Consider the following 12989-nt stretch of genomic DNA (forward strand, 5'->3'; position numbering starts at 1 on the left):
TATAAAACGTTTATAATCTCGATGGGAAAGAAGGAACAGAGGTGCAGTATAATCACCATGTCCAGTGACCCGGAACTTCTCAAGTGATTACTCCCTATGGACAGAGCAGTTGTTTGATTTGGTTGAATGTGATGGTTCAGTTGCAGCAGGTTGGTCAAGTCTGAACATGGAGTTGTGAAAAGATATAAACAATTGGTTCTCCCCAGTCAGTGTAAGCTGGCTCCAGCACACCCCTGAGAAATCGAAGGGAAATTGGGAATTTGAATTTTGACTTAGAAATTCTTTTTTTTAAACATCTCTATTGCCTGAAGAAAGTCACTTTGTGTGTGTATATGTACAAATATATGTCCTTATCCATGTTTTTGTCTAGTTCTCTCAGTTTAAACGATTTTCTAAATTTAACTCTGTTGTTTATGAAGTGTTTACAAAGGCATGGAAAATTTCATTTGCATACATTTTCCCATTTACTTTACATTCACTTATAGTTCATCGCATGCCTTCTGACTTTTTGTGTAGTGGTTTTCCACTTTTATTTTCCAGTTTCATTCCTTTGACCTCTATAACCATAGTTGTCTACCCCATGAAAAACTTTCTTCTTCTTTCTGTCCTTTGTCCGGTTTTAATAGCAAGTGTGAATAATAAGCTGGTGAACAGGTTACTCTTCCCTGAATGTGGGGGCCACACTCTCACTACTGGGCCAGTATAAAATAGATCCCTTTCATTTCCCTTACTATTTATTTGCCAACTTTTTCCTCATGTGGGTCATTTCAAGTCAATTAACTCATTTTTCATCAAGGTTCCGAACTCAAGGCTATATTCAATGCAGAATAGATAATTACACCGACAGTCAAATCTGTCGCTCTGTCTTGGCTCACTTTCCCTTAATTTAAGTGTCCTCAAATGTAATCTTCACTTGAAGAAAGTGAAAAACACATATTTATAGAGGAATGAGGAATGTCTGTTGGGTTGATTGATATTTTCATTTACATTGAGGCCCCTCTTTCTTTCATCAAAACACTACCTCTGTTGGTTTTTAAAAAATCAAGTAGGTATGTAAGAGATAGTGGAGTTCGTCTTTCTTTTGCCAGCACCTGCTCCACAGAATAATTTCCACATGCCCCAACACTGTTTTGGTGATAACAACAAGTACACTGTCATTAACTTAGACTTGCCCACCCAGCTCAGCTCAGTAGGGCTCCTGTCATCCTTCTGTTAGCTCCTCAGCTGCCCCCAAAGGACGCATTTTAAAGCAACAACACTCTAGGCAAATGTTGGGTTGTGGGTTTACTTTTCTCATCTTTGCCTTGTCCGATTTAGCTCTGTGAGTGCTGAGGGACACCAAATGTAGAAATGCTGCTGTGCTGCTTTAGATCTTGGGGTTCGTTTCACTCTGGGGCGGGGTCTAAAGGACTGCTTTGCATTCCTTTGATTAGTGAATCCCACTGTGCTCCCCACCTCCTGCAGTGAAAAAAACTCTTCCTTTCAGGCCCTGTATCCCTGATTGTTTGAGAAGAAAGTGTTCTGAGAGTCTGAGTTTTGACCGTCAGGCCCCAGGGCTGAATGCTTCTCCCAAGACGTTTACATTCCCTGGTCACCTAGAAGTCTGGACACAAAGGTGTGAAGAAGGTTGTGAAATGCTCGCAACTGAGAGCTGAAGGAAGCTCACTGCTTCCAGTTTGTGTGAGGGAGATTCGCTGCAGGAGTGATGGAGCCCGCTTTTCCACTGCCAGGATCTACACTCCAGATATTTGTTAAATAGCATGACGTTGCAGAGTACTAGAGAGTACTGGTTTGTTTAGAGAAATGCAAAAGCAATAGTGCAGAAAAATTAAATTCCCATACCTATAGGAAGTGGCTATGAAGATGGCATTTAAATTATGTGAAAGACACACAAATGAGCATAGATTTATGCAGTGTGAACCATATAGGTGCTGAAGGGACGCAGGCCTGGCTGGGCTGGGGATGAGGCTAATTAGGAAAAGAATCGTTAAGGAGGGAAGTTGTAAGGTTTTTTGGTATTTTGTTGTTTTTATTGAGGTAACCTCGGTTAATATTATATAGATTTCAGTTGTACAACGTTATAATTCTATATCTGTATACTCTATTGCATGCTCACCACCCCAAGTCTAGTTTCCATCCATTATCATATGTTTGACCCCTCTCTACCCACTATGCCCTCCCCCTGCCTTCTTCCCCTCTGGTAATCACCATTCTGTTGTGAGTGTCTATGAGTTTAGTTTTGGTTTGTTTTGTTTGTTCATTTGTTGCCTTTTTATTTTATATTTCACATGCAAGTGAAATCACATGGTTTTTGTCCTTTTCTGTTTGACTTATTTCACTTAATACCCTCAAAATCCATCCATGTTGTTGCAAATGTCAGTATTTCATCTTTTTTATACAGAGGAGTATTCTGTTGTGTGTATAGACGTGTGTGCGTGTGTGTGTGATGTGTGTATGGTATCTTCTTTATCCATTCATCCATTAATGGACACTTATCAAAAAGGTCAGAGATAACAAGTGTTGGCGAGATATAAAGACAAGGGAACCCTTGTGCACTATTGGTAGGATTGTAAATTGGTGCAGCCACTGTGGAAAACAGTATGAAACTCCCTCAAAAAATTAAGAATAGAACTGCCGTATGACTCAGCAATTCCTCTTCTGGGTATTTATCCCGAATATGAAGACACTTATTTGAAAAGATGTATAGCCCTATGTTCACTGCAACAATTTACAATAGCCAAAATATGGAAACAACCTAAGTGTGAGTAAGGTTTTACAAGAAGTCGTTTGGTAGAGAGGAAGCGTGTGGCGGGGAGAAGGAGGGCACATCTCAAGATCTGGAGATGGAGTCAGCAAAGTGCAGTGAGTGTTCTGCTCAGGGACCCCAGTGCTCTTCCCACACTCTTGCAAGCTTTTGCCCAAAATGTTACTCTGAGAAGCCTTCTCTAACCTATTTAAAATGGCCATCTATCACTTCTCCTGTATGTCTTTTACCCATTTCTTGCTTCATTTTTCTCCATAGCATTTATCACCTTCTAACATATTGAAATATCCTCCCACTGGGGTATAAGTTCCCTAAGGGCAGAGATTGTTGTGTATTTTGTTCACCATTTTACCCAGTGCCTGGTACATAGTACTCCTTAGTACTTGCTTCTTGAATAAATGGGATGTAGTAAGAAAGAAGCGTGGTAAAGTAGGCAGTGTTCTGGGGTCTGAACAACTCTGGTAGAGAATCCAGAAAACTGGGTCTTCAAGCCAGGATCGGCCCACGTGTGAGTGGAGCGGGCAGTAGAGTTCATTGGACTGCAGTTTCCTCCCTGCTTAGGTGGATGTTGGCCAAGATGACAGTTGACGCTCCTCTTGACCCTGAGCTTCTGAGAGCCTGTATGGTCAGAGGATGCTAGCTGGTGAGCATCTTGGAATGTGCTTTGAGCCACTAGGAGCGGTTACTGTGGCAGTGGAGAATTACTGTGGATCTCTGAACCTGAGGTCAAAACTAGTATTTGTTAACAATATTTTTTCCAGTGTACTCCAGGTAATTTTTTTAAGGGGGGTTAAGAGACTAGATGTGAATTAATTTTTTTATCACTATTTAATAAAGTCTGCTTTCATCTCCTTCCTTTCCACTAATTTATCTCACCTAAGTTCTGCAGGCTTGAACCACGAGCAATTGTTTGAATCCATTCATGAATCCATTAGAGACTGGCTTTTGAGACTCCTATTTCAGTATACTAGAAGTTCGGAAGAAAACTCAATTGGGGCCACCAACTGGTTTTGGTTTCAAGCTTACGCTGAGCAAGGTCCTTCCATGTCCCATGGTTGCCTTGAAATTATAAAGCTACCCTCTCTTCCCGGCCCACCCCATTCCAAAAATTCCATCACCATTGGGGGATGATTTCCCTGAGGGGCTCCACAGACCCTACCAGCAAACCTCCAACCTAGGCCTGACCTCTCGCAGAGATAATGAGCATTTATTTAGGGTGGAATTCACTTGCTACTCAAGTATGTCACCACAGAATAGTAAAGGAGAAATTACAGCCTGTGGAATCCTCGGGTCTGTAATAGTTCACTTACTGGGAACTAAATTTTACTGTTCTTTTCTGTCAACATTTGAAAGGATGTTTCTGCACCCCTTTATTTTGACATAACACTTTTATAAGTCTAACCTGTCAGCTTTCTACAATTTATCTTGTTAGGCATCCTTAATCTCGCTTTGTTTTGCTTTCCACTTCTGGGAGTCAGTAATCTTGGAGAAGTAACGTGTGATAAATCTTGGTCCAACTCCCAGCTCAGCCACTCACTGGCCTGGGTACTCAATTTCTTTGACCTCCACTTTCCTAAAACCTATAAATTTAGGGTCAGTTCCTACTTTCCAGGATTACAGGGATTGTAAGTAACCAGGTGGGGGGTGCCTGACACATATCAGGTAGGTCTTCAGTAATGGCAGCCTTCTTCAACAATTTCTTTTGTATTCTTGGCAATAGCAAACTCTCACCCATTAAACAAATGTCTAGTGGCCTTCCTCCAAATACCTGTGCAGTACAAGTGTCCTGCTCAATTATACAACAGACTCTGTTGACTCAAGCTAGAGCTGAATGTTCATGAGTCCTTTTAATTAAAAGATTCAGTGCCTAATCACAGAAGGACATTGTCTGGCAATGCCAGATAATGAAGTGGTCAGGATTGCTGAAGTGTATCATCAGGCTTGTTGACAGTTCCCTCTGTGCCCATAGAATACAATGAATAGGAAGAGAGCCAAGAGAAAGGATGCCAGCGAGGAGAGACAAATGTGAGAGATGTGATGGTTGAGCTCCCCAGTGAGCGAGGATTCCTTTCCTCAGAATTGAAAGCATTTGTGTACAGTTCATATAATAAAGGATTTCTTATTATAAAAGCCACAAAGAGAAAATGATGGTGTTCTTTTGAGATAGTATATATTCTGGCTGACACTATATATTCTGAGTGGCATCATTACATCTGGCTTTTGCCTACAATTCTTTTTTAGTAGGCAGAATATAAATTATAAATTTTAAACAAATAATACATACCCTTTTTTAAAACATTGAAAACCAAACCAGAACTGACTGCACACACACACACACACACACACACACACATATATATATTATATGAAATTTTTAATGAAAAAACTATACCCTTGATAAATATGCACAATATTAATATTAGCTCAGAATGAATGCTAAAGATTTCAAACCCATGTAACTCTCTTCTAAATATAGTTCCTGATTTGAATGCATCTTTTTAAATACACATGCTATAAGGTTTCATTTATTTTACACAGAAAGTTATTTCATTACCAATTCTTGTCCTGCTTCCATTTTCATGATTCTCCACATTGTTTAGGAAACTTGGCATAAGAAGGTGTCCAGGGTTGGGATTTGTATTTGGGGAACTAAATTATTAATAAAACAATTTTTTTAATACCTAAATCCATATCCTATCCTTTAGTAAGTGGCCTTTATAATAAGGAAAATTTTAATTTGTGGGATAAAATGTTTTATGTATTTAAGTTTTGTTCTAGTGATACAGCATAACATCCAAATAACCATGATGTTAGCTTTACTGTTTTGTTGCTTTTGAGGGCATTTTAATTATAGGAATTTATTTGAATCATCAGTTTTCCTGTTAGAGCCAAATCATTTTCATGGGCTTATGGGAATATATACCACCAGGCAGTAGATTAATAACTATAAAAAAACCACATGAAAAGGTCACTGCAAATCTCAGGTCAAAACCTATGGTTTTCTGGATTTTGCAGTCTACCAGCTTTTTGAAGCTTCTCTTTGGTAACATGATCTTTTCGGCAATACCACTGAGCTCTAGACACTTGTGGTAATTAAGACAACCCAGAAGTGCCCCACACTCACCCAGAGTGCCAGCCTTCACCTAACAAGGAAGGGCGTTGATCAGCATGTGTCCATTTTAACAGAAAAGCCCTCGGGGGATGTACATGGCAGAAGAATATGATAGTGAGGAAACTCTTTTGTTTTCCAAAAAGACTGGGAAAAAAGACTGGATTGGGGCCTGGACCACAGCACTTGGGAGGGCTCTGTATGGAGAACCACAACAGACAGGAAATCTCCTTGCTGGTGAAATCTTCTGGCCATCTGCACTATCATTTCTGCAGTGTTTCAATTACTCTCTCCAACTAGCTAACCGCCCCCGATCGGTGGCCCCACCGAACCCCCACTCTTCTTACTTCAAACATGTGTTATTGGAAACAGGGCAACACGGAGAACTTTGAGTTTGGGCACTGGAGACCAAATTGTCAGCCTATTCTGAACTTCCGTAGAATACTCAAGGAGTTAACTAGAGTGATTCTGGCTTCATTTGGTCCCCAAAGGTTTTCTGTATAATAAAGACTTGGACACAGGAAAATACATTCAGAACATGAGCCAAGAATCACGTTCAATGGGAGACAGTTAAAGAGGGATAACCAATGGAAAGGCATGGAACCCTCAGGCATGTTCCGTCTATGTCCTGCTGAATTACACATGTGCTATTTGGGCCAGGTTTTTTGATAAGCTGGATGTCTTGGTGGTAAGGGGCAAAACTGCTTCACTTCCTGCACTGGACTCTCCTCTCCGCAACACTGCAGATCCATTTCCTTGCCCTTCCTATCCCGCCCCCTCCAATGGGAACAGAGTCCCCAGTCTCTGGAAAGTAATGCTAAGAAAACAAACACTACAAAGGCTGGTAACAGGGGGTATCTCTCTTGAATGTTTTTTGTGACCATCTAGGTTCAAGGAGGAGGGGTCCCCCAGCTACATGAGCCAGCAGGATCTCTTTGTAGTAGGCATTCCTATGTTTGGTCAGATGTCCTCCCAGCGGAGGGCAGAGAGGGAAAGATAAAACAGAATTCTTATTAAAAATAAGTCAGGGGAGGGGGGAGGGGGAGGGGGAGGTGGTAGAGAAAAAACAAACCAGAGAAAGTGTGTCAAGTGGAAAGGGAGGTCAGGTGGTGCCATCTGATACTGATTAAATGCTGATACGGTTAGCAATGAGAAATGCACATTGTGAGCAAGTGTCTGCTCTTCAGAATGTGAGCCAGTGACAACTGTCTGGGAGCAGATCTGCACAAATACCACACGTACGAGATGTCCAGTAGCAAACACAGAGCTAGCACACATTGCCAGGATGGGAGGGAAAGACCCTTGCATTGGGAGTCAGGAAGTGCGGCTTCTGATTCTGCTTTACCTCGTTGGCCTCACTTTCCCCATCAATAACACAATGATGCTTGGCCAGATGACCTCTAAGCAACCTTCTAGCCCCAAATTCTGTCAGGTTGGGCAAAAGTAATTGCGGTTTTTGCAATTATTTTTAACCTTTTAAATCTCAATTACTTTTGCACCAACCTAATATTTTCTACCAAATCTTTTGAAGCTCTTCTGACAGAATGAGAAATAGTCCTGGAGACGCATAAGGAGCTTACCCACCACCATCCTAAAATCCAAAAAGAATGAACCTTGCCTCCTGCCCTTGCTATCAACCATAAAAGTGCCATCTAGCCTTTCCACAGGAGGTCGGTCTGTCATCCTTCCATGTTTTACAGTTGCTACCAAAGCAAGATTATTGTTTCTGAACATGAAATGTGGTATGTTTGTGGGTCTACCTATACTTCTCCCTTTCCCAATCCCAAAAATAAACTGCCAGGTTATGAAGAGCCTAAGAGCTGATAGGTGTGTGTGTGTGTGTGTGTGTGTGTGTGTGTGTGTTTTGATCCTTCAGTTCAGGGTGATCTGTTGAAGGATTTTTGGTTTTATTTTTTTCTTTTTGGCATTGTCATGAGGATAGCACTATTTTAGTACAGGGTGAGGCTGGATTCCAGTGGGAATGGCAAAGGAAGCTTCCACTGAGATTAAAGGATCTCACACTAGGATGGTGGCAGTGGAAATGGAGAGGAAGCAATGATCGTACTGGAGAGATCAGGGCTTTTGCAGTCAGACAGACCCAGGTTTGAATCCTGGCTTTGATGTCTATGGCTTGTCCTTTCAGCTCTTACTACCTGCCTCATTCAGGGGTTATTATATGGGTTTAAAATGCTGTGTGTAAAGTACCTGGCTCAGATTCTGGTAAATTTAGGCAGTAAATGAACATCAATAAACTATAGTTGAAATGATCGTGATAAAAATATCCCACAGGAAGCTTAGCAGGGCCTAGTGACTGAGTGAATTAGAGAATAAGTGCAAGAGGAGACTTCAGGATGTCTTTGAGTTTAACCACCTCGGGAGGTGGGGTAGTAGTAATTTTTAGGTTGGATAGAAATAGGACGTTGGGTGGGAGTTTGAGATCTGGTTTGGCAGGGCTAGTACCAAGGTCAGTTATGGACATGAGACGTGGTACTGAGACATCCAGCTGGCAGTTAAAGGAGGATGGAAAGGAAAAGGAGTAAAAGAAGTGGGAACACTGATGTGAAGAAGCGGATTTACTTCCGTTGGATCAAGTGAGTCTGATTTTACAGCTTCATCTTCAAGGAAATGGCTAACCGAAGGTTGATCCAGTATAACCATCTTCTAAACCAAACTTTTTCTCCTCAAAATGTGTTTCTCTGACCAGGCATCACCTGGATTTTATGCAGAATCTTAGTGCCTCTCTCAGACCTGCTGAATCAGACTCTGCATTGGAACGGTGGGATTTGTAAGCACCGTATGGTTTGAGAAGCACCGTTCTAAAGCATGGTCCCCAGACTCGCAGTATCGGCATCTCCAGGGAACGTGTTAGGAATCCAGGTTCTCATGCACCTTCTCAGACCTCCTGAATTAGAAATGTTGGGTTTTAATGAGCCCTTCAAGGGAGCCTGATGTGCCCCAGAGTTTGAGAATCAATGCTGTGCGTCGTGGAACAGACAGAGTCCCCTCCCCTTGGCTCTCTAGCCCAAAACACTGAGGGATTGTTTAAAACCTAAAAAAAACTAAAAAAGTTAAATTTGAGTCGTTTTTCTTTGCTGTTTCTCTCATCATTTTGCATTAAACACAGCTAAAGAGCTCTTTTCACATAGGGCACTATGTGTAAAATCACAAACCCAAGCAAAGAAACTTCGGCTGTGGCTTAATCCTCTCGACTTACCCATCAAAAGTTATTGAACACAGTTATGGGAGATGAGCCGTTTATGTGCTGTTGCCCCAGGGGGACACTACTAGTCAGACATGTAGGGAAACGGGTCCCGGAAAGAAGGACCTCCCGGCACTCCTTACAATGTGATTTTCACATTAAAATGTGCACAGTCTTTGTCTTCTGTGTTTCTAATCAGTCCAATGGAAAGTTTCCTTTTTAAGGGTTTGCTTCTGGAGTCACTTGCAGAAGTGATGATGGTTTACCACTTAGACTAGAATAGTTTTCAAAAAGTTGAACTGTGAACAGTCAAAATTTGCCTCCTCTCATAAAAAATATCTGTTTTTTCTAGTGGTTCCACAATTGTTATTTAATCGCTGTGATAAATAATGGTCAGTGTCTGTTTTCTGTATATATGTCATGTATAAAATGGTTATATATTGAGCATTTTAATCACAAAATTACCTACATTTTCTGCTACAAGTTATAGTACACTTATAGCCAGTGGCATGCTGGCAAACCAGTGCAGAGTGGGGGGATCATAATTTGTAGTGTTTATCTATTTCCATGGTGTATATACTCCCTCTAGGACTGATTTCAAGCTTCCATCAGTTTAACAGTCAGCTCCCAAAATTCCTACAACTTTAACAATTGACTTTTGCAAATCAGTAGGAGCTACTTCTAGCACACTACTGAAATAAACATCATGAGACCAGTGACAATTTTTTTGGTTGGTTGTGTATAAATTACTATAAGTCCAATAATGGCTAAAACAAGTGGATATGGGTATTTTAAATATTTTGTCATATGGAGATTTTTATTGAAATTATAATTGTAATGATCAGAATGGAATTGGGTTCAAAACTAGTCTTTGAGACAGTTATGTGCTATTTTCAAGTCATATTAAATACAATTATAACAACATATTGGTAATATTTAAAGTGCTTGGTTGCTAAAGTGGTGACTATGTTTAGCTTTAAAACCCCACTCATCCTGTAGTAAGGAATATGTAAAACATTATTCTTAGTCATAATGTTTGAACCAAAATGCAAAAAGATACTTTTTGAAGTAATGTTTTTGTCACTGTTATTAAAATTTGACTTCTCTTACAGGTATTCAGGAAGGAACACAATGTACCAAATGTAAAAATAACTGGGCACTGAAGTTTTCTATCATATTATTATACATTTTGTGTGCCTTGCTAACAATCACAGTAGCCATTTTGGGATACAAAGGTAAGTACTTTTGCTTTTTCCTTTCGATTGGCAAGTTTCCATTCATTAACATAACGTGAAAACGTGAAAAATACCCATGTTTGCAAGTATGAAGTGTTTCATGAATACAACTCAGATGCAAAACTGAGAAACATCATAAGCTCCCTGTTTGTGTCTTAAGCTTCTTGTTGCTGTGGGATCTAAAAGGGGGAGAGGAGCAATTCTTTTTGAGTCATTTCAACAGTAATAATGGCCCTCTATGAGATTTTTTCCTCTTTGTTGTTTTTTCGTATCTATTTCCAGCTACTCCCTCTTCCTCTATCTTTTTTTTGTCTTATCTCTGAGAGGCTCTGTGGAAACCCTGGAGTCAGTACACAGGAAAGCTATATTGACAGAGGGAAAGCCAAACTCGAGATCTCCAGAGATATGACTTATCTCACCCAGGGACTGGCCAACTAATTCCCTTTTTTCTCTTCAGTACATTTACTGTAGTCACTGTTTTACATACAGCTCCATGAAAATATTGCCCTGTAGAAATTAAACACAGGGACAGCTCCACCACCTCAACAATACTTTGTGGGGCGTTAGGCATTCTTTCTATATGTCTGGTTTAAGGTCAGTGGAGGCTTTTTGCCTGAATCCTCCAGACTTGTAGATAAAGTACACCACCCCTAAGCCCCTTACCTGTTCCAGACACCACAGGTAGAAAGTGTCATGATGCAGAATCACGAACTATATAAACCCTTTTATGGAAAATAGCTGTGGAAGCCTTGCCATCAAAGACACGTGAGACAGGTATGTTGTCTAGTTTTAGCAAGAGACAGATGTAGGGTCTGCTGATCTTCAAAACTTTCACTCAGCAACCATCTTGGCTGCCTTCCCTCAGAAGGGACAGATTAACAGTGGAGACTCCCACAAGTTCCCTTCTCAGTTCTTTGGCCTGTAGGCTTAGCCTGGAGAAAGATTCAGTGTGAATTCCCTCCAATTTGTAAGTCCTCCCACCTCGCTCCAAGTGTTTAGTGATTTCCCAAGGAAACATATTGGAATGAGAATGGGCTTGGGGCCAGGCAGGCGGTCCAAGATCAGTTATGAATTCTGCCAATTGTGATACAATTGTGAAAGCTTACTCAGTGCTTGCTGGCATGCCAGGCATCATGCTAAGTCCTTTGCGTGGCTATGTAACCTGGGTGTGAACCGTAACCTTTAGAGTTTCCAATTTATCTGTAAAATGGCAATGATAATGCCACTTTTCAAGGTGGTTGGAATGAGCAAAGATGATGTCATTGAACCACCTGTCCTATAGTTGGTCCCAGTAGATAAGTGACTATACCTCTCTGTTCCTTCCTTCTTCATAACTGTATTTATACAGCACTAGCCATTAGAATGGAAAACTGTGTTAAAAATACTCGGTATAGTCCAGGCTTGTTAAGTCCCACCTCTAGGGACACACATGGAAAATTATGTGCATCCTGTAGTGTGTTGACTGATGGATTTGAACAATGGAAATTTGGAAGATTACTAGGTCATTGTATCCATGTGCGATGAGTTAATCTAACCCAGGATTAACAGGGTAAGTGATTAAGAAAGGCTATTAAATTATGGTGAGGTCTGTACAGAGGTGGGGAGGGAACCTCGTGGGGAAAGGGAGGGTTTTTTAATGTCCTAGGTAATTCACACTCTCCTCCTTTACTAAGTTATTTATGTCATTATTCACTACTCCATGACTTTTCCTAGCAAACCCAGAAAAAGGAGAAATTTGGAATCAAACAGCCATTTAATAAGTATATTTAGCGCTCAGTACTGTGTGATATCATTAAAGTAAAACATTTTCTACGGAAAAAGAAGAGAAAGGTTTGACAAACATACCACTGTATGGTATTTTGTCATTTTTACTTCTGTAAGGAAATAAGGTCTAGGATATTTATGCCTTCAGAATTATACAGAAAGATCCAAAAGAGAGGGTTCTTTTTTTTTTTTTTTCTTTTTCTTTTTTGGTTTGTTTTTAAAGCATAGACATTTCCTCCATCGTTACAACATTGGAAAGCCCTTCTCGGCCCTGGCTTGTCCAGTTGCCTGGAATACCTTTTCTCTGCTCTCCATCTAAATCTCTCCTTTCCCTTCATGTCTCACTTAGACACCTGTTCTGCAAGAAACCCCTGAAGGCTGAGTTAGGTGCCCTCCTGTTTGTTCCCATAGCACCTTTTATTTACTTGTAGCCCTGTCACACTGTATCGTTATGGCCAGTGGGCTTATCTGTCTCACCACCCAAACTATACGTTCCATGAAGGCAAGACACTATCTTTTATGTCTCTCACTAGCACCTAGACTCATGGTACTCAACAGGTACCCAGTAAACTATACTGAATGAATTATTGAGAGGATTCAGGCTAACTTCTGTAAAGGCAGTCAGTGATGCCCAGGGACCTCTAAGCTAATCTGCATTTACGGGATTGCTGCAACTCAGAGTCCTACCTAGAAACCCCAAATCCTGGAGATCAACTTGGCCTACTCTGGGGATGTGATCTGACCAGGATGAAGGGAAAAAGAGATTGAGGGAATAGGATAAGTGGAGGCAAAATGGCCATCTTGCATGTCTTTTGCTTCCTTCAAGGCGCCCATCCCTCAGGCCTCTACTGACGAAAATCTGATAATAAAACATGCAATTTGGGTTTGCAAACACAGCCTTAATGAACTAAAATGTTG

The 12989-nt window shown here is 40.8% G+C and overlaps 1 protein-coding gene across 1 annotated transcript in view; it reads left to right on the top strand.

Annotated features, from left to right (window-relative positions):
• The window catches only part of COLEC12 (collectin subfamily member 12), a 180024-nt gene that overhangs the window by 129356 nt on the left and 37679 nt on the right, over positions 1–12989 (top strand). Inside the window, exon 3 of the mRNA XM_019741211.3 lies at positions 10185–10307. Within this exon, the coding sequence (XP_019596770.2) occupies positions 10185–10307 (123 nt within the window). The remainder of the gene's footprint in view (positions 1–10184; positions 10308–12989) is intronic.

This window comes from Rhinolophus sinicus, chromosome 4 (genome assembly GCF_057876585.1).
Source record: "Rhinolophus sinicus isolate RSI-liver-muscle chromosome 4, RSI-T2T, whole genome shotgun sequence".
Taxonomy (NCBI): Eukaryota; Metazoa; Chordata; class Mammalia; order Chiroptera; family Rhinolophidae; genus Rhinolophus; species Rhinolophus sinicus.